The following is a 21,132-nucleotide window of genomic DNA, read 5'->3' as shown; positions in this document are numbered from 1 at the left end:
CAAAAAACACCATATACTATTCATCTTTGCATACTTATGAAATTATTAAATCTACGAAACCATATAAAATAACACAAATCAGATTTCAAACATGAGCTCTTGTGGACATCTTTTATTTTTATTTCCAAATTCTGGAAAAAAATGAATTGCAACTGAACCTTAAAAAAAGTATAATTACTTCCAGACATATTTCAAGGCAGGCAGACCCTGCATGTGCAATGTGTTTCTATAAGATCTGAGTTAGGCGTGTATTTGTGTAACCTTAAGACTCTGAATGACTACATGTACACAAAACACATCACACAGAGTGAGTTTCATTTGGTTAATGTTACCAAACAGTCACATATATAGCAGGTAGTCTGCCAGCAGGTATTTAACAGTGGCAGCCTGGCATAGTCATAACATGACTGGTTTGCAAACATAAACATAGAAAAATACATTACCCATCATACATCATACAAACCAAAAAGCAATAGTTCCTAGAAACGTACATAACAAAAACATACAAAAGACAGCTGCGCAATATTGTGCTATGAGGCTCCACAATGTATGTCTATTGTTTTTTATTACGTGTGCAAATAGGCTCATGTCTGTATAGAAGAGGATCTTTCTTTTGTGACTGCTGTGGTAGAAACATGGCTGTTCCTCCAGGGTGCTTCAGTTCTTATCTGACCAGATGAAAGGTAAACCAGTACATAAATATGGGCTGCGCAGCAGCGATGGACATTGTTAGATACATTCGCAGTTGGTTTTTCGCTCCTCGCACTAACCGTCCCTCTGCAGCTGCCTCAGAGAGGATCTTCAATCGCAGTGTGCGAATCTGTCACAAAAACAGATCTGGTAAACGGTTCAGTTTCTAAAGCTATGTTTAACCTGGGTGCACCTGGTTTTGATTCTTTACAAACCGCGAATTTAAAAGTAAATCTGTTTAGAATCTAAACAATTCAGAGTCAGGTAATAATGAATTTAAAATGCAATAATAGGAAATGTAAAAGATAATAAAGTTGCAGAACATGAAAAATGTGAAAATGGGAGTTCACAATTGAAATTTTAGAACCATATGAAGTTGTTTCTCGATACGCACCATAAAGACAAAAATAGAGACACAGCACCAAAGCAATGTGAGGTAATATCCTGTCCGCCCAAACAGAAGGCCTGCTACCACACCTACTATCATCCTGAGGAAACAAAGAGTGCATTGTAAAACTTGAATTTCCCATTTACGCTATTTGCAACTAAACCCAGATTTCCACACAAGTTTGTTCGCTTATCTCATTAGGGACAGCTGGACTATTATGGTTAAAAGTTTTAAAAATGTGTGATAAGCTTGTCACAAGGAAAGGTCCCAAACCGTTTCACACACACACAAGAATGACCAGAGGCATTACCCAACGTATTTGTATCCAGAAAAGGCCACCAGATCGATAGTGGTGAGGTCAGTGTTCACTGTCACCAGATAAAGACTGAGGAGCACAGCCAGAACCTCAATAATGAGCCAGACCAGAGCTGAGCTTGCCTGAATGCCCAAAATCTCTGGAGAAAAGCTGGACGAAGAGGGACAAAAAAAAAACATTGGTGAGGATAAAGGAGGTCAAGACAATTGTAGGAAGCACTGTTTGCTTATTTCTCACTTCCCGTTTCCTGTAAAACACGTGCATCAGCAAAATTGGCTAATTTAGGTGGCAAGAATTATGTTTCTGTAGTCGAAAAAATGTCTCCACTCTCCACTTATTACGTTTAAACAGGAGATGCAAATCAATACAAACGGCTGTCTGATACTGTCAGTGTCTCCTTTATCCTTTGCTTTTTTAACAGTCCAGACCATTTTAAACTATAAATATATTTCTAAACTACAGAAATCAACTGAGATGAGTCTTATTTTTTAGTAATTGTAGTGTAATTGTAAAGCTTTTACAGAGATCAAGGTACGTGATTTTGTACACTACAGATGGCCAATAGCAGCCACGTTCTTTGGCCATACAGGTTATACATTGACAAATGTCCACAATCAGAATCAGAATCAGAAGAGCTTTATTGCCAAGTGTGCTTGCACACACAAGGAATTTTCTTTGGTGTTGGAAGCTTCTAGTACAGACATTCAACACAATGACAATACAATGTGAAGTCTGCTCTTGATAAGCAGACAACAAGCCTCTTACCGGTTCTGTGTGCCCAGGGCCAGGCCTGCAACCAGGACGTATGTAATGAAACCCATTACTGTGGAGCGAGAAGATCACAAATATCTTAATAAAAACACAGATGCCACTTTCAGAAGTTTGCAGTCCACTGATAAGAGGCAAAGGGGCTTAGTCAAAAGTTTAAAATACGTTTTCAGTAAAAAATGTATCAAGATACACCTTATCTTGCACACAGCTTAGACAACATAAACATTTATAAGAACTCATGAACCACTATCATTAGAAGTGTACGATTTTGTGCCTTACCGGGAATGTATAGATCAGGGGCATTGATATCAAACCGCGGGGCGACTGGTGTGTCCTGTTGGTAGCTCACCTCCCAGTTCTATAAAGCACAGTTCAACACGTCACATTTCCAAGCAATACACTCCCATGCAAATTACAATTAGATGAAAAAGCTTTTTTTTAATTATTATATAAAAAGAATTAAGGTCTTACTTCATGCATGTAGGGAAATACAAGCAATCCAAGCTTCTTCCCAACATATACTGTATCTACTGCAAAATAGTACTTTAACTTAGAGATGGGAATGAATCGATCCAGCTGTGAAAAAGGACAGACATAGCACTAAGATTTGTAAAAAGGCTCCAAAAATGGAAACTTTGATTCCCATCATATATACTAAAAACACAACTCTAAATAAAAGCAACAATAAGAATCATCCAGAGAGTCCTAATTCATATTACACAATTTAAAAAAACAAGGCAGGACTTGTTTCAATACAGTATCACATGCTTTTCTACATCACAACAACAGAAATGCTTTTTTGCTTCAAGACATCGCCTACATTTTTATCCATCATCTCTTTGCTGTGGGAGGCCAGACTGCTGCCATAAGCCATGGCTAGGTTAGACATGGGGTCTGAGAGGAAAGCCTGTCCTGTATAAGCATCTTTTCCGCTGTGTTTGTGCCCCCCAGCGCTAGTGTCATCAAATAATGGACTGGCATCACCGGTGTCCATAGAGGTGCCTCGCATCCTGACATTTGGTTCTGTAATACAAGAAATAATGTCAAAGTCTGTTAGCATTTAAAATTGTGTACACAAATGTTTATTAAGAAGCCCAATGCTGACTGCACTGATTTCAAACCATGTTACATGCAAGTTAAGGGATTAAAATCAACTGTGAACTAACAAATAAGGACAGATATATAAGCAGAAAACCGATCAAGTAAAACGAACAATTGAGCAAACAATCCATCATTTAATTCATTTCCTAATGGAGATATTGTGTTTTAATACACCTAACTACTATAGAAAGTAAACTGACAAATTAATGACTGACTGGACAACACACAGTTTACAATTAAATGTTTATTCTTTAAAGAGCACAGAAACACAGTCAACGGATAACATTGAATTTCTTTTGCATTTGCATTAACGCTCTCATCAAAGCATCTAAATCACGAATCGCGATAAGTACGTAACTTACGCTGTCTGAACCCACTCTGGTTTGGATAATCCATCTCTCCAAAACAAATGCGTCTTCTTTAAATAAAAGGAAATATATAAATAGTTATTTATACATTTGGGCTGCTTACCGAGAAGACACCGGGTAACGAAACTAAAATTAGCACCACGAAAACCCAAAGAGGAAAAGAGACGGTGGAGAAGATCACTTCCGGGTCATTTAAAGAGACCGCAACTTTTTTTTAGCATCCTTAAACGCATTGCAGCACAGTGCCACAGAAACAATTCGGTAATAGACTAATAACCTATTTATTACAACAACACTGTTATAACCGAGCTATTTTGGAGAAATGTCATTTTAAATGTTAAAATTAGCATTATCAAGCTATTAAATTTATGCATTTTTCTTGAAGATTTTGAAATCACCTGAAGCTAAGACATTTTTAAGCATTTATTGTTTTTTTCTCCTGTTTTGCACTTGTTTCAGTCGCAGTTTTAAGTGTTTAACTGTTCACATCCAGTTCACTCTTTAACTTGTCAATTTCATGCTTTTCATTTTCGTTCATTTCAATTTCAATTGTTATATATAAACAATTAAAGAAATACAATACAATAAACATAAGATAAAGATATAGAGATTTTTTTTTTTTCTTCCAAATAATTTTCTTTGTGTTCATCAGAACAAAGACATTTATACAGTTTTGGAACAATCTGAGGGTGAGTAAATGATGACAGATTTTTTATTTTGGGATGAACTGTCCCTTTAATTCACGGGCAAACTTTCATCTACTGAAGCAGTAGCCTAGATCCTATATGGTTGGCAACATGTGGCTGAACACTGTGATCACCCGAAGAGTTTTATCATATGTAACGTGTAAAATTATTTGAGGATCACTATTAGTGTTATTTAAATGTTTTAGTGTTTTTTTGTCATTCTGAAAGCAAAAAAATATTACTTTATTCAAAAAGAATTGCACTCACTTCTCGAATGATGACGCAAACTCTTTTATTTACATTGTTTTGTATTGACAGTGTAACAAAGAATGTCCAGCATTTGCTTTTTGATAAAATCATCATTAAGATTTAAACAAAGAAATGATGTGTGCAACAATAGCATTCAGCAAAAAAATGCAATATGTACAGAAAAATAACCTGAATTGTGTTTGAAAGACCATCTGAGAAATGCTTGATTTTAGGAGTGGTAGATATTTCTGAATCACATTTATGTTTTATTATTTATTCAGTTAATGTATTTCTTCCACTGAAAAATATTAGTTAATAGATAGATTGATTTTTTGATAGCTTTTTTTTACAGGGAAGAAAATGAATGTTATCCAACTTTCATTCGTTGTGTGAGATGGTCAACATCTCAATACATTGATTCACTATAGAAAATAATTATAAATGTTTCATTGATTTATCATTATCTGTGAGATACTACAGCTGAATGGTACATTTTTCAATTTGTCATAACCTTAGTGTAGGCCATTTGACAGAAGCCACCATTCTCTCAACTGACAGCAATCTCTGTAAACAACAGTTTTGAGATGAAATATGTCGTGTTCGACTACAGACAGACACTCTGTCACTCCACTGCATGTTCATCAAAGCCACAAATCACCCCTACGTCCTCATCATGAGAACAGTTATGTTTGCCAATTTTGGCATGTTTGCATTGCAGAAGAGTCTTTTCAGTCCCTTCGCACTCCACGTCGTCCAGCAGGATGCTAACCCTGACACCCCCAGCGCCCAGCTCTGCTCTTTTAGACACCTGCACGGCCGCGAGAAATCCCAGCTGCCTGCAAACTACATCTGCAGCCTTCATGTTAAACATATCATCGCACACTGTGCCCCATTCGCCGTGGAAGAAGATCTCCACTCGGCCACGGTCTTTTCGACCATCTGCGCTGACCAGCCTCACCATCCCGGCCCGAGACCTGCCCCTCCTGTCTCCCTTCCTCCTAGATTTGCCTCGACCTCTCGTCTTTGCTGTGGACTTGGGTGCAGGGGTCCAGTACGTGGGCCTAGGGGTGGTCACAAGCCGAGGCCTGGGCCAGAGAGTACTAGGGGGGTAACGTGACGTTGGTCGAACCGTGGTTGTTGTGCGTAGTCTTGGAGTTGTCATTTGTGGCACTCGTGGTCGAGGTATTGGGGTTGTGCTCGGTTTGGTTGGTTTTGGCTTGGGAATAGCAGTCGTTGATGGTTTTTTGTTAATCACAAACTCTGTGAAAACAAGTCAAGGAGATAAATTAGTTTAAAAGTGGAAGAAACATTGTGTGTTTAATGCATCTCTTACCTTCCTTAGGGTTGAAGTGAACCAGTTTGCCCTTAACGCTGACTGGAATGGGCTTGTAGCTACACTTGCCTGGAGGAGCCCTCCTGAATAGTAAAGATTTTTTTCACAGCTGTTGCAATCAAAAGTACAAACATACCCTGCCTACGGCATAACATCAATCTGCTTTAGCCAAAATGAAACCTGCAAAGCCTGTTATCAAACCATATACATTTTCGAAGTCAATCGCTTTTAGTATTACCTTTTAAATTCCCATAACCATATGAATTAAAGTTGATTGCGTAACTCATCCTGCACCATATGTGCAACAGACATAAACGATACCTCAAACCGTGATAAGAAGAGGTGTGCTTTCACATTCCCAAGCACGCAACCATAAATCTAATTTACCATTTTCAAACTGCCAAATCTAATTTTTTTTACTTACATTGAAGGACGAATACAAACCATACTTAGGGACCAGAAAATTATAGGGACTTGGGTTCTTCTGATCTGGGCCTGTTTTGAACCATCAACCACAAAGCAGTGCACTAACAACCAATTAAATCACTGCTCTGGAATGTTTGGTAAAAATTTGTTCTGAATATAAAAGGGATTGTTCACCTAAAAATGAAACTTCTGTCATCATTTACTCACCTGTATGACCTTCTTTCTTCTGCAGAACGCAAAAGATTTTTTGAAAAATCTTTTGAAATTTTATTTTATTTTGAAAAAAAATTATTTTGAAAAATGTTGGTTACCAAACAACAGCGGTACCCATTTACTTCTATTGTATGGACACAAAACCAATGCAAGTCAATTGGAACCACTGTTGTTTGGTAACCAAATTTGTGAAAGTCATACAGGTTTGAAATGGCAAGAGGGTGAGTAAACGATGACAGAAGTTTCATTTTTGCATGAACTATCACTTTCATGTGTACCTTGATGGATCCACTATCTTGTAGACCACTCCTGCTTTGGCTGTCGCACTGGCCGCTCCTGTTGCAAGGAAGTACAGCTCTCCTAAACACACAGGACAACGTTTCCGGTAAAGTTGTGTCACTTTGCAGAACTATTCAGAGATTGACTTTAATGTAGCTAAGGATAAATAGAACCTCAAAGTTACCTGCCTCGTCTTCACCAAAAGATATAATATACTTGTAATAGCTGTTTATTAGTTTAGGGAAATTGCAAGTTTTGTCATTGCCCATACAAATCTCCTTATAGTTCCATTTTCCAGTGTCTGGGTTCTCCCTCAGGGACATCAGTCGGCTAGGAATAATCAGACAGTTATGAGATGTGCTATAAAGTGAAGTTACGGAAATAAATGGGTAAGAGAACGATAGTATAAGTCTATGTTAGTTAATTATTTTATTCTTGATTTATTTATCTTTAAATAAGCAAGCAAGAAAACATAGACTACATACCCACTCATGAAATCCCCAAAGATATACAGACCATTAAGATTGGGCATCTGGCAGCCTCTGTAGATGTAGCCGCCAGTTACAGACTTGCCAATTTTATGTGGATAAGCAAAAATTGGAAGGATATCATCTAAGAAAAAGAGAAAAACACAAGTTCAGATTGTTAGGAGAAATGTTAGAAGATATTTACCCTTAAATTCATCCCTTACTAGTAGTCAAAAACAGCAACCTGAAAATACATAGGTTGATAGGTTCAAGAGTTCAGTTTCACAAGCTTGCTTACTGAGGGAGGAGTTGAAGCATAGTTTCCTGTCATAACAGGAAAAGCCCTCTTTTGCCCTCCACCCATAGTTTCCTCCCTTTTCGATGAGGTCTACTTCTTCGTATTTATTTTGTCCAACATCTCCACACAGCATTCTGCCCCTTCCCTGGCCAGTTATTGAATCGCCCCTGTCAATGGAACATCTCCACATGTTTCTCACACCATAGGCATAGATTTCTGGTTTTGTGTCCTTTTCTCCCACAAAAGGATTGTCTGGAGGAATACTGTAGGGGGCACCGGAGTCATTGTTATCTACGTCGATCCTTAAGACCTTGCCAAGAAGAGTTGACCTGTAAAACAATAAGGTTTTGGGTGGGTATATTTTTTGCACTTACATACTGTAAAGATAATGAGCACTTTCATAACATAATAAATGTATTATGTTGTGCAGAGAGCGAAATTTGTTATTGTATATTATAAGTACAAAATTTGTGTGTGAAAATAGAGCTCTCTCTCTCTCTCTCTCTCTCTCTGTCAGCTGCATCTTTTCTAACTTCACACTAACCGTTTCATGGCCCACAATGCCCTCTGTCAATATTTGCATTGGCAAAGGGCTTGAACTGTCTGGAGGCCCCTTGCACATTTTTCCTATTTTGAACAGAATCGAACCTTAGATCTTACTACTTCTGTTTCCAGTATTGCTGGTGTAGTCAAGCAAATGTTGTTATATCTATGAATATTTTCTGTTATAGCCTAACGTATTTTTCATACTTGTATATTCTACAAAAACAAAGAAACTGAGAAAACATGAATATAAATTCTACGTATACCACCAAATTGTACTGTAAAACACACACAACGGTAGAGAAGGAAGCCTTCACCCAATTAGTGGTTGACCACAGCAGATAAGACGTAAACAAAACTGGTGAAATGATCAAACAATAGTTCATCCAAATATTAAAACAATGACTAAAAAGGCAAAAAATACAAGTCGTTTTCTCTTATAAAAATAATGTTTTACATTGGTATACATTTAGTAACCCACCCAAACGGTATGGTTTACTTCTTTGATGGATAGATTTGCTTTTGGAGCTTCAAAACCTATGGCATTCAATGGCATTTCAAAGCTAGGAAAAGCCAGCATATCATTAAATATAACTTTGTGTTTGGCTGAAAAAAGCAAGTCTAGATGACTGTCAGTGGCTGCTTAAAACTGCAATGAGACTGGACCTTTAAATTCATCACCGAATTTACATCCCAGGGATAATTCATTATACTTCATCTACTTCTCTATGACTGACTTAATCTTGGCGGTGTGGTTCCAAGGATCAAGTGTGACTTCTGTGTTTATGCCAGGTCTCTTCTGTAAGGATGAAATACTTGCTGTGCAGTTTAAGTGGCATTGTGCCACTGTGGATTTGCCAGGCATTGCTAATATCTGCTCATGCCTCATCTCATGGGGAACAGAGCGTGGTAGAGCCAAAGCTAATATTTTGAGGCTGCGGGTCTCTAGCCGAAAGTACATTACTTCACTGGGGAAAATGTTTGCCAAAGAATAGACTGTTTAAGAGCTGAAGGCACATTAAATTACATTGCTGTTGAATATACTATAAATGGATGTTGTATACTATATACAATCAAAATATGATAACATATTAATAATTTAACCAATGTGCTTTGCTCAAAGATGTAATGGTGATACATCATGTCTCTCATAGTGAGATTGGTGCCTATATTTTTTTAGTTACTAGTACTACTTGGAATTTTTGCCACATTTTAACTAAAATGAGCGTAAAAATGACAATATATCAAGGAAAAATGGGAAGCAAAATTGGGAAGTGTACATAAATAAACTAAATTCAAACTCATACTCTCCCATACAAGCACACAGCTTAATGAGTGCGCACTAGCATGTGCACTAAACACTAGGCCACAGCCTAAACACTAGCTTCTGTCCTAAACCAGCAGAGTAATGGAAACAGTAGAAGACCATTGCTATGTAGACCATTTTTGCAAGACGTAAACAACGCTGGTCCAGAGGCACTTACTGTTTCAGATGTTAGAATACAACCAACAGAACATTCAAAGCTCCAAAATGTTAAGCAAACACTTTGTGTGACTTGTATAAACATAAAAAATAAATAACAAAAAAAACTGAAACAGGAAGTACTTCTGGAACACTGTTGTTAACCATTTGCAAATGGTGTATAGCTCTGTATTCACTGAGGTGACATTTGGACTTATTTTATATTAAGAAAAACACAGAGATATTAAGACTTTACATGAGCCATCACTGTTAATTGTTTTATACAGTTTCCACACTTTTGTTCTCATGTATTTAACAAATGAGCTAATAAGAGCTAATAAAGTTAGCTTGCCTCAAGTCTGCTAACACAACCATATTATGGTCATCAGCAGATCATGGTTGTCTTCATCTCAGGCAGTTAGAATTGAACTGATGATGTCATGAGTTTGAAATGGATCAATTGAAGCAAATGTGCGAGTACATTCACAATAAAAATATCTTTATGCAAGTGTGCAAAACAAAGGCAAATCATACGTTTTAGGATTACTTACTTGTTTTGGGAATTTCCAAACTTTCCAAAGGGGTCTCCCGCTCTTCCACCATCTCCAATGAATATGTACAGATAGCCATCTAACCCAAACTGTAGTTGACCTCCATTGTGATTTGATGCAGGCTCATCGACCTCTAAAAGTGTCCTGTGAACCCAACAGACATCAATAGCAACTTTAAGTGCACGAAATCATGGTTAATCTGACCATGTTAAATCCTTTTCATTGGTAATTAATTTGGTTTAAAACTAGTAGTTTACTGAAAGTATTCTTCAAAGTGTTACAAGTAAACTAACAGTTCACTTGTAGCATAGTTGCAGTACAAATGATAAACTTAGTTAACTAGTTGTGTAATCAAGTCATGTCACATCGAGTGAGCCTGTCCAGTACTGAAATATGTTTTAGATACTGTTTTTCTCTCCTCACCTTTCTGAAGAATGATCCAAGATGTTCACATCTGATTCAGACAGTGTGAACTCACTAATCCGAATTTTCTCCTGCTTCTTCACAGACACGGAGTAGTATACATACGCCGTTTTCACTTCTGTGAATCGAGGGTGCAGGGCAATGCAAAGAAATCCTCGCTCATCCCCTGCCCAAGGTGATGTTAGAACCGCCTTAGTCAGATTCAAGAAGGGCCTGTCGATTCTAGAGCCGTTTGCTAGGTAGGTCCACACATAACCCAGCTGCTCTGCGACAAAGAAGCGATGGGTGCCGTCGTTCGCGTGTACCATAGCGACGGGATTTCGAAGACCATTCGCGACTTCTTCCAGGCACATCTGTATGCAGCCCTGCGGATCTGCCTGAACATCACCCAGGTTTGTGTTGAGCTCAGCACTCATGAGGACGTTTGGGTAACAGTACTCTGGATCCTTCAGCTCCAGGTATTTGCAGAATTTGTTTCGGTCTTCCTCAATAGCATACGATTGATTGTTATTGGTCAGAAGGCTGAGAGTGTAGCGACAATGGAGCCAATAATCATTACAGTAGTTGCCACAGAGACCAGGAAGCTCTCGCATAGGGGTGTTGGCATCTTCCGCATCGTAAAGGTGAGCTGCGTATGGCGAGCATTCCTGAAGCGAGATCAAAGAATGAAAATATAGCATGATATGTGTAATTTTATAAATGGAGAACTGTGTCAACGACGCATGGGTTGTACGTTCGACTCCCAGGCAATGCACATACTGTAGTGATAAAATGTACAACATCCTAAAGGTATAGTTCACCCAAAAATGAAAATTCTTCATCATTTACTCATGTCATTACATAACTGTATGACTTGCAGAACACAAATGACATTCTGAAGAATGTTGAACCAAACAACATTGGCATCCATTGACTTCCATGGACACAACATCACAAGTCATTTCTCAAATATCGACATTTGTGTTCCACAAAAAATAAAGTCATACAGATTTTGAATGACATGAAAGTGAATAAATAATGACAGTATTTTTATTTTGGGGTGAACTAACCCTTTAATGCACCGTATGTCTGAAAGCCTCTGCAGACTATGTACAGTAGATGTATTGTACTGTAAATATAAAAACAACAATTCAGCTTTGGTCTGAAACCCCCCTGTTTCTGGCGTGAATTAATATTATTTTTACTGTTTCGTATAAAGTCAGTATTACTACTATCATCAATACCCTTTAGCGACTCAAATGCATCTGCTGAACTGGTGAGTTCAATAGAAGTCATTTTTTGTTTGCTGTCTTTTTGTCAGTCTCCTCCTCCTATCGTCTGGCAAACGTGGCAGTCTGCACATATTCACTTCAGCTGGGAACCCTGGGTTCAATTCAGCTGGTCATGATCGTTTGAGCTATAAATACAGTAGCCCATGGACATTTCGGTCCAACCGAACCCTCATTAAGTTGTAGCCGCAACACCACACCCATCAGAGGACTGAGCCAGCCCTGGCAACAATACTGCCAGCTCTGGACTCCGAATCATCTGAGATTACTATAATGACATTACACAAATAATGAAACTAAAAGTGGTTTGGATTCTCTGGTAATTCCATTTTCGTAAAACTGAAATGGAATGTAAGAATAACGTTGAAAAAGCGATTTTACTCATTTTTGCGTACGATTCAAACACAACACGTGGTTATGTAATATCGTGTTTGGTTTTAAGAGTTTTGGTGGGTCTACAGGAAAATAAAACTGGCGATGAGATGGGGAACTGCAACTGTTCAGTGCAGTTTCACGCTCAACTAAAATTTGTAGGTCATTGAGTTAGTCGGGATATAATGCATAGCTTCAGTGCTCTGTTTTCAGATAAAGCCACTCTTTTAGACATCTAAGCTTATTGTCCTTAAATAACTAGTGAGAAATAGTCAATGACATACTATTACATTTTTTTAATACTTTTTATTTTATATTACTGGATCTTTCTATAGCGCCGAAGTGTTGTTTTAAGTTATTTAAGTTAAAGTCGAATCATCTTTCTATTTTTCTCCCTCATATCATTTTGTTCACATGGTTCTGAATAACATTCAAATAACATCTCTAACAGCTCCTGTTTCTGGTTCTGTGATGATGAGGCTCTGCAGGAGATGAGAATCTCTGATCTGATCAAACTCTACGAGGATTTTGTTCTGCAACAGATGGTGTCAGGTTTTGATCTCTCATCAGCACCATTTGCTTCACTTCACTGGGCCTCAAATTTCATTAGCGTGTTTGGAGTGTGTGTGCGTCACTCATTAGGCATTATGAGTTTACAGCTTTGCCTTAAAGCGGTGCTGGAATCATATACTGAGAAACAGGAGCTGTTATGTTATTTGAATGTTTTTAATAGTAAAGGCCTCGTGAAACAAAAACCTTTGTAGTTTGTTTCTGACTGTACTCTGATTTTGGTTTACTAATCGGAAGAAGCCTATTATTGTTCTTAACAGACACAAGAAGGTGTCTAAAAGTGAGCAAAAGGACATGAATGAATTCCTAAGACCTCCTGCTTTAAAATCTCTGTATTTCTGTCTCTCATTTGCATAGGAATATGATATTTCCCATGTGCAGCTAGAGAGGAAGTGTATATTTTGCTTCTCTCCAGGTTGAAGATGAAAACACAAGCATCTGTTTGCATCTGGGATAAATATCACAACAAAGGCTATCATTGAGCTCAACATCCCCACTAAGTAGCCAAATAAATCAGCTGTTTTCCATGCCAAACACAAGCTTAATGCAATCTCAACACTGTAGGGTAACATATAATCATTTAACTGGAATCTAAATCCAACCGCCCTGAAACGAATAGTTATAGGGGTATATCTGATATCAAAGAAGATACATGATTTAGATGTTAGCTGTGGTTGATTATCAAAGTTTACAGAAAACGTACAAAACGACTAGTTCCTGTGTCCCAAAACTTTTCTACGAATATCTTACTTTATAAGCACAAGAGATGAGAATCCCTGAATGATCGTAGCACAGAGACTGAACATTTAATTGCGAGTTTTTTTTAATAGTTTAGTGACAAGTTTTTTTTATTGCAACACTTTTCCAATTACATGAGAGATAATACATTTAAGACAGTTGCAATCCATCTTGTACCATAACCTCTGATGTTAATTTAAATTTTTATTTGTGATGTAACTTTTTTGAAAGGGGAGGGGTAATCAGGGGGCGGGAACATGGGCGATGTAGCGCTTCACCCAAAAATAAAAGTTCTGTCATAATTTACTCACACTCTTGTCATTTGAGCATTTCAGGTTTTTTCCGCAGGTCACAAAAGAAGATATTTTGAAGAATGTTGTGTCTGTTGTTATAACACTTCCTCTTCTATTGTTACTTCTACAATTTAACGCTTCCAATTTACTGTTTCTTCGCCTCTTGCAAGTCGCTTTAGATAAAAGTGTCTGCTAAATTCCTAAATTTGAGGTAATGTAATATAATGATTTTGTGGCCATTCAGAAGTGAATGGGGGCCAGTGCTGTTCGGTTACCAACTTTCTTCAAAATATATTATTTTGTGTTCTACAGAAGAAAGAAAGTCATAAAGGTTTGAAATGACAAGAGGGTGAGTAAATGATGACAAAATTTGGGTGAACTATCACTTAAACGCCATTTAAAGCAGCTTGTCAAACCACATTATAGAGCATCAAAACACAATTTATAGTTTGCATTTGTTAAAAATAAAAAAATAAAAAATCTATTTTGAGAACATTAACAGAACATAAAACAAACACAGTAAAAATCAGTCAAGCGTGACCCCAGTCATTTTTTTATTGTGCTTAATATTGCATGCAATCCATCCAAAAATTTCAATAAATGCCCAATTTATATTTTCTACTCAAAATCTTTGAACATCTCACGTGTCATTTAAATTCTAAAATACTAAAAAAGCACATTCAATCACGTATACAGTATGTTATTCCAACAGTCTCCTGTTATGCACACATCATCTCCTCTAAAACCTTCTAAAACCAACCCAAACAAAAATGATGTAACTGACGCAATGATGTAACCTCGTCCATACTGTAAACACTGATGAATGACACTCGAAAGCATATTACATATAAGCAGTTATTACTTTATTTAATTTGAAGAACTAATTCAATTAACCAATGCAATTATTGTAATGTTACTTAAGCCAATTAGAATGAACTGCGAACACAATCAACCTGACGCGAATCTCACCTGACACAGAATGCTGCGGATGTACTTCCCACAGGCCATGAATCCAGTGTGATCGAAATAATCCATGATCTGATAGAAGCGCTGGGATATTTGGTTATCCTTGTCTAAATCACAGCATCCAAATTTGGCATACTCCTTGCAGAAGACCAGGGGCTCCGGAGGCTGGAACGGAGGCTTGTAGTCCAGGCACTGTGGGTGGGCATTTCCCTGCAGAGGTAACAGGAGGATCACCAGAAGCAAGCTGTGAGAGAGACGGCAAAAACCTCTCCACAGTGACATTCCATTCATTTCACAGGGGAAAACCATCAGACGTTCTTCTGACAAAGGTGGCTTGTGCTAAGCTTGAGAAATGCCCAAGGTGTCTCCACAAATCACTCTGTGAGATGTGGTGGCTGGTGGTCAGCTATCTCCCTCAGGCACGTGCGCATATAAACACACACTACATACATGTGGCTCCAGGGGAGAGAACGCAACCTGAAAAGTGCAACACAAGGCCCACTCTCATTCAACAGTCTGAGCCACAGCCATGCCACAGACACACAGATATACACCAAACGCACACATACACATCATTACACACAGGCTTCTATTCCCTCCCCTTTTCCACCGTCTCCTCCTTTCCCTCGCTCCTTTGGCAGATGCATTCCTTCTTTTTTGCGGCTGGCCTGCATCACACGCTTGAGGCTTCCCTCCCCCGAATTAACCCAAGCTTTCTTTTCTTGCCCTGTCTCGCAGAGCATGATCATTTTCCTGCAATGTCATTGAACTATTGTGTATAAAAAATCCAGTATGTCTTATTTAGTGTATTATTTTTTAGCATATGAGTGCTTGTGTAAGTCTCAAAGTTCTTGTCAGGTACGTCACCAGTTTTTCACACTTGTGTCAAGAAGACCGATGAAATTGTGGCAGATTTTTGGTTTAAATAAATTATTCTTTGGATTTCAGTCAGTGCATTTATATCCTGTGGTTCGGTTTGTCATTTGTGAGCTCTTGATTGTAAACCTCCTAATGCGGTGACTTAACTTTTTACTTGAACTATATGTAAAAACTTTATTTTATCTCCTTGCATGAGCTTTACTTTGCATGATACAATTCAAATGTGTCTCACATCTGGATTTTATTCAGACAGACAGCCAGAAGGAGCATCTCTTCCCCCACGTAAGAAATTCCCAAATCCTTTTCGAGGTTTTGTGGAGTGATTCACACCATACATGTTGTTACATCTTGTCTAGTCGTGATGCTCGAACAAACATATTTCAATTTCGTTTGATGGCACTGGTGTCACAGAAATGATACTTTTCAAGTTTAAATGTGAAATGTATAATGAAGAAGTGTGATCTTTCTTTATGATTCCTGTTTACACCCGGTTTAAATTCAGGTTCGTGTATATGATGCTGCATTATACCTGTTGAGTCTTTGTGTAACTGCTCTTAATATAGATATTGTAATATAGATGTTTTGAAGTTCAACTGTGCAAATAATAAACCAGTGACAAATATTTCATGTTTCATAAAGCACATCGTGTGAATGTGTCATTTTATGCTCATGGTCTTATCTCATAGCTGTACATCTTAGATATTCTCGCGTCTAAAGCCACCGTTGAGTTTGAAAGAAAGGTTTCCTTGCCTGCGTATGCAAGTAAAGTAAACTGAAAGGAATTCCAATTACTTTGAATTTCTTTGCATGTCTGCCAAGGCCTTGAACTTTTACTAAGAGTATATTACAATTTGGTACATATCTCGCTGTGTCTAAAGGAAGTCAGTAGAGGCCTTTTTTGTATATGGTGAGCGATTTGTGGAAGGAAGTCCAGTAAACTGTACCCAGTGATTCAGCGCCACACCATGTGGAGACCTTCTGGGAAACTGCGTCTTATGGGGAGCTTAATGACTTCTGTCAATGTGACCAAGACTTTTAAACACTACAAATGAATGTGTCAGTGGTATGTTTTGGCCGTCATTCAATGAGAAGCATTTCTAAGAAGCACATCCTGAATAATAAGGAACTCGGCTGCCTTTTATCTGCAGGACACTGAGTGTATTCAGTTTAAAACAAGAGATGCCCAGTGGTATATCAATTCATTTTTGAAACCTGTGTTTGAACTAGAGCTGTCACAATATCAGATTTTCACTATGTGATTCTCGTGGCCAAAATAATTAAAAAAATTACCACATTATCTATAGTATTTTTTTATTTTGTTTTGGTTAATGAATCAGACTTAAAATATGAGAGAATATGAAGAGCCAGTGTTGCTCTTTAAACATTAATCTGTACTGGTGCTGAATTTTTTACAGTACGATACTATTATATGTGTAGTATAAAGATCAATAATCATTGTTATATATTGTGACATCACTTACTCTCCTTGTTAAAGTGCCAGACTGCTGGACCGATCACCTGTTGAAGTCCTGCTCAAAGCAGGAACTGTTAGACTCTGTATGGATTAATTTAAGGAGGAAGCGGATCCACATGCAGTATTAGATTTATTCAACATAAGACAAAGTACAACCTACCAAAGAAACATTAAACAACAGTGACACCGAAAAAACCACTGACAAATGACAAATTAAACCCTAGGGCTTAAATAGACAGAATTAAACAGGGCAACAAGCTAACAAGACACACCTGGGGAAGACCAATCAACAAGAAAAACTACAAAGGACTACAACATAAAACTGGAACAGGAAGTAATACAAATTAAGTCCACAACACGATATTTAAAGGCCACAAAACAAGGGAAAACACACTGGAATCGTAACAGACATATGATGACCTGTTAGTTTCGCATTAAAAACATGAGCAATGTAGAAAGACCTTGAGACAGTGACACTAGTTGAACAACCCTTAAAAATGTTCCAGTCTATTTCATTCAGACCAAACATTATGCACTAAGATTAGTTATCAGAGAATGACCTTGTGCGAAAAAGGCAAATGGTATTACAGGTCACTGTCTATGTTATGACCAAAAGTTCCATAAGTGCCATAAGAAAAAATAAGAATAAAGAATATAAAGGGGTGTTTTAAAGGCCATGATGTCACGGGGGCAATACATGTACAATGTGCACTGTAAAAAAATCCCGTAAAAAACATTTTCTTGCAGCTGGGGCGGCAGAAATATACTGTAAAATAAAAAAATTTCCTGTAAAATTGCATAGGTTTCTCTGTTTTTCTTGTAAATTTGCTGTTTTTCTGTCATTTCTGTAATGGTTTTGACAATATTTAAAAAAAACTGTAAAAAAAATCCTGTTTCCGGCAGCTGGGGCGACAGAAATATACTGTAAAAATATAAATATACTGTGTTTTCCCTGTTTTTCTAGTAAATTTGCAGTCTTTTTCTGTATTTTGGTGATTTTTGACTGTATTTCAAAATTCAAAAACCTGTTAGGATTAACCACAAAATGGTAACCGAAAAATATAAAGCTCACTGGAATCCCTTTCATTATTAGGAAAGCTGCCCTCATTGTTGAGCAATTTTGGGAAACATCATGTTGAAGCAATCCTGTGTTTACTGTTCACGAGGAGACATTACTAATGCACTGCACAACATCAGAGCACATTGCATCTTACTGTTGATTCATCATCAGATGTCTGGTCCCTTCAAATGTCCAATCCACCATTGTACCTCTTATACGCATATATAAATTGATTCGTTACAGTGAAAAGCTATTCAAAAATCAATTTTCTTCATACACTGGTGACAAGCAGTTGTGAAAAAATATGCACAGTAAAAACGCCAGTGTTATAAAAGGTCAAATTAACACTCACAGTGTATATATATAATCCACACTTTTGAAAAAATCTTCTGAAAAAACAAAGATCTGAACGGTTGTCATGCATAAAAGCGTTTATAAAATTGTCTTAAGTAAATAGGATTTTTGAAAGATTATCTGTCTTCTAATGCAGAACAAGGAGTCAAGTTTTGTCTGGTTAGCATGGTCCTTTCAGCCCCTGCTATGGAATGATATAGTAGCAACAATATGTGTGAGGAATAACAAGCAGAAAGACAGAGCTACATTTAATGTCATTTAGCAGTAATCTCTTGCTATTTGTGGTGTGCAATTACATGCATTACTGTAAATGCATAGACAGCAATCGCAAAATGACTTCATTTCCTGCAGGTGGTCAAACCTTCCAGAACAGAACAGAGGAGCCAGACAGAGGACACAGGTCATTCCAGGTCCGAGGTATAAGAGCAAAGATACCACATTAATGTGCAGGGGGGCTGTCGAGCTGGAACACAGACAGCATTTCTTTCCAGTAAATATGAATTTAAAACTGACTAAAAGCGATGAATATTTTGTAGATGTTTGTGTATAAATGGAATAATAATGTGAATATGATACTTATTTTGAAATCAGTTTCACTCAAACTGGTCTTTTTATTTAAGCAAACATAATTATTCATGGATTAATCTCAATGTCAGTGTGAATCCATCACAATAAAACAGAAGATTTGTCGCTTGCCCCAATATTTATTTCACACATACAGTGCCCTCCACTGTTATTGGCACCCTTGGTAAATATGAGCAAAGAAGGCTGTAAAAATAAATCTGCATTGTTTCTCGTTTTGATCTTTTATTTTAAAAATCTACAAAATTCCAACATTTCATTGAAGAAAAACAATTTGAAGGGGGGAATATCACATTGTAAATTATTGGCACCCTTGTATTTAATACACTCAATTTATAAGAAAAACAGCTCTGAGTGTTTTCATTTCAGTCTGATGAGGTTTGAGAATACATTGAGAGTCATCCCAGTCCATTCCTCCATAAAGAATTTCTCCAGATGCTCCAAATGCTGGTCCTCCCTCTTCTTCAGTTCATCCCACTCATTTTCTATAGGGTTCAGGTCAGGGAACTGGGATGGCTATGGCAGGATCTTGATTTTGTGTTCAGTGACCCATTTTTTGTTGTTTTGGATGTTGTTTTGAACCAATGTGCTGATCCAACCACGACACATTATAATATTTCTAGCAGAGCAAGTCAGGTTTTGATTTTTTTATTTGTTGGTATTTCATTTAAAACATGATGCCATGTATCTGATCAAGATGTCCAGAGCCTCTGGTATAAAAGTAGATTCACAACAATAAAGATCTGGCGACATATTTAACTGTGGACATGGGGCATTTTTTATCCCTTTGTGCGCCAAACCTTGTGTTATTGCTGCCAAAAAACTCTTTTTCATTTCATATGGCCATAGACCCCGGTCCTGGTTGAAGTTCCAGATGGCAGATTAATATGGTGGAGTTTATTTTTGCATGAGAGCAGAAAATTTGTTTCTTGAATAGAGGTGATTGAGGTGAAGTCTTTCTTTATTTTTATTTTTTCTGACACTAAAATTGAACTAATTTCTGCAATTCTCCATCTGTGATCTTTGAAAAGTCTTTGGCCACTCAAAAAATTCTCTTTGCTGTGCATTAAGACAATATAGATACACATTCTCTTTCAGGCAGATTTGCAACATCTCCAATCCATTAACATTTCATAATTATTGCCCTGATGTTGGAAATGGGAATTTTTATTGTTTCAACCATTTCCTTTTAAATCCACTTTCTATTTTGTGTACCTCAACAATCTTTTGCTGCACATCATAACTATATTCTTTGGTTTTACCCATTGTGATGAATGGTTAAGGGGGTTTAGGCTTTGTGTTGCTTAATATTATTCTCCTGTGAAACAAGAATTCATGACTGGACAACATCATGTTTCTAGTCACCTTGGTGTGCTCAGAAAATTTTAATATTAATGGGAATATACTTGATATTTTACTCATAAGAATTTCTAGGGGTGCCAATAATTGTGGCCAGGGTGTATTAGAGAGGGGAAAAAATGTCACAATGTAATATTCCGCCCACATCGAATTGTTTTACTTGAATGAAATGTTTGTTTTGTAGATTTTAAAATAAAAGATCAAAACGAGAAATAATGCAGATTTATTTTTACAGCCTTCTTTGCTCAAAGGTGCCAATAATAGTGGAGGGCACTGTATATACAATATATTATTTTTTAATACTTCATACACTTTCTAACATAAAAAACATTTTGCTAATAATTAACAACACAAATACAATGGTTAATGCTACACTACTAAAAATGAATATTAATTTGTTTTACGACGGATATACAGTATATATATTTTTTATATATACCTCCTACAATGTATTTTGGCACATTTATATACAAAATATACATGACATGTTATTACTATTCATGCTCACGCTCTGCACATATCTTTACTGTATTCTGCTATAACTGCATAACCAGAAAAAGCCAAAAATAATATCGTGACAATCTTAACATTCACACATATATATACAGTATATATATATATATATATATATATATATATATTCATTTGCCAAA

At 37.1% G+C, this 21,132-nt stretch overlaps 2 protein-coding genes across 3 annotated transcripts; both read right to left on the bottom strand.

The window, feature by feature from the left end:
- Window positions 1-97: 97 nt before the first annotated feature.
- On the bottom strand, window positions 98-3,803 carry yif1b (Yip1 interacting factor homolog B (S. cerevisiae)). Its single transcript, XM_057348138.1, has 8 exons — window positions 3,629-3,803; window positions 2,986-3,188; window positions 2,637-2,741; window positions 2,445-2,523; window positions 2,160-2,217; window positions 1,389-1,544; window positions 1,085-1,178; window positions 98-820 (listed from the first exon to the last, which is right to left on the bottom strand). The coding sequence occupies exons 1-8, from the start codon at window positions 3,660-3,662 to the stop codon at window positions 665-667; spliced, it is 885 nt and encodes a 294-aa protein (XP_057204121.1). The 5' UTR covers window positions 3,663-3,803; the 3' UTR covers window positions 98-664.
- Window positions 3,804-4,604: 801 nt separating this feature from the next.
- si:ch211-136a13.1 (HHIP-like protein 1) lies at window positions 4,605-16,277 on the bottom strand. Of its 2 annotated transcripts, none has more exons than XM_057348694.1 (9): window positions 14,775-16,277; window positions 10,565-11,211; window positions 10,142-10,285; window positions 7,532-7,914; window positions 7,306-7,432; window positions 7,005-7,150; window positions 6,820-6,901; window positions 5,903-5,985; window positions 4,605-5,829 (listed from the first exon to the last, which is right to left on the bottom strand). In XM_057348694.1, the coding sequence occupies exons 1-9, from the start codon at window positions 15,078-15,080 to the stop codon at window positions 5,192-5,194; spliced, it is 2,556 nt and encodes an 851-aa protein (XP_057204677.1). In that variant the 5' UTR covers window positions 15,081-16,277; the 3' UTR covers window positions 4,605-5,191. The 2 variants fall into 2 exon arrangements, with proteins under 2 accessions (XP_057204677.1, XP_057204678.1); XM_057348695.1 differs by having other exon boundaries at window positions 7,586-7,914; window positions 14,775-16,275.
- Window positions 16,278-21,132: the final 4,855 nt, after the last annotated feature.

The sequence above is a fragment of the Triplophysa rosa genome, linkage group LG12 (assembly GCF_024868665.1).
Source record: "Triplophysa rosa linkage group LG12, Trosa_1v2, whole genome shotgun sequence".
Taxonomy (NCBI): domain Eukaryota; kingdom Metazoa; phylum Chordata; class Actinopteri; order Cypriniformes; family Nemacheilidae; genus Triplophysa; species Triplophysa rosa.
Note: the sequence above shows the minus strand (reverse complement) of the source record. Positions and strands in the feature narration are given on the sequence as shown.

Coding starts and splice junctions, on each gene's coding strand:
- yif1b (XM_057348138.1), bottom strand. CDS start 3,662: ATGGATTATCCAAACCAGAGTGGGTTCAGACAGC. Junction 3,189..3,628: donor CCAGAGTGGGTTCAGACAGC/GTAAGTTACGTA, acceptor CTTGTATTACAG/AACCAAATGTCAGGATGCGA. Junction 2,218..2,444: donor CCCTGATCTATACATTCCCG/GTAAGGCACAAA, acceptor CTCGCTCCACAG/TAATGGGTTTCATTACATAC.
- si:ch211-136a13.1 (XM_057348694.1), bottom strand. CDS start 15,080: ATGGTTTTCCCCTGTGAAATGAATGGAATGTCACTGTGGAGAGGTTTT. Junction 7,433..7,531: donor ATCAACCTATGTATTTTCAG/GTTGCTGTTTTT, acceptor TCTTTTTCTTAG/ATGATATCCTTCCAATTTTT. Junction 7,151..7,305: donor TTTGGGGATTTCATGAGTGG/GTATGTAGTCTA, acceptor GATTATTCCTAG/CCGACTGATGTCCCTGAGGG.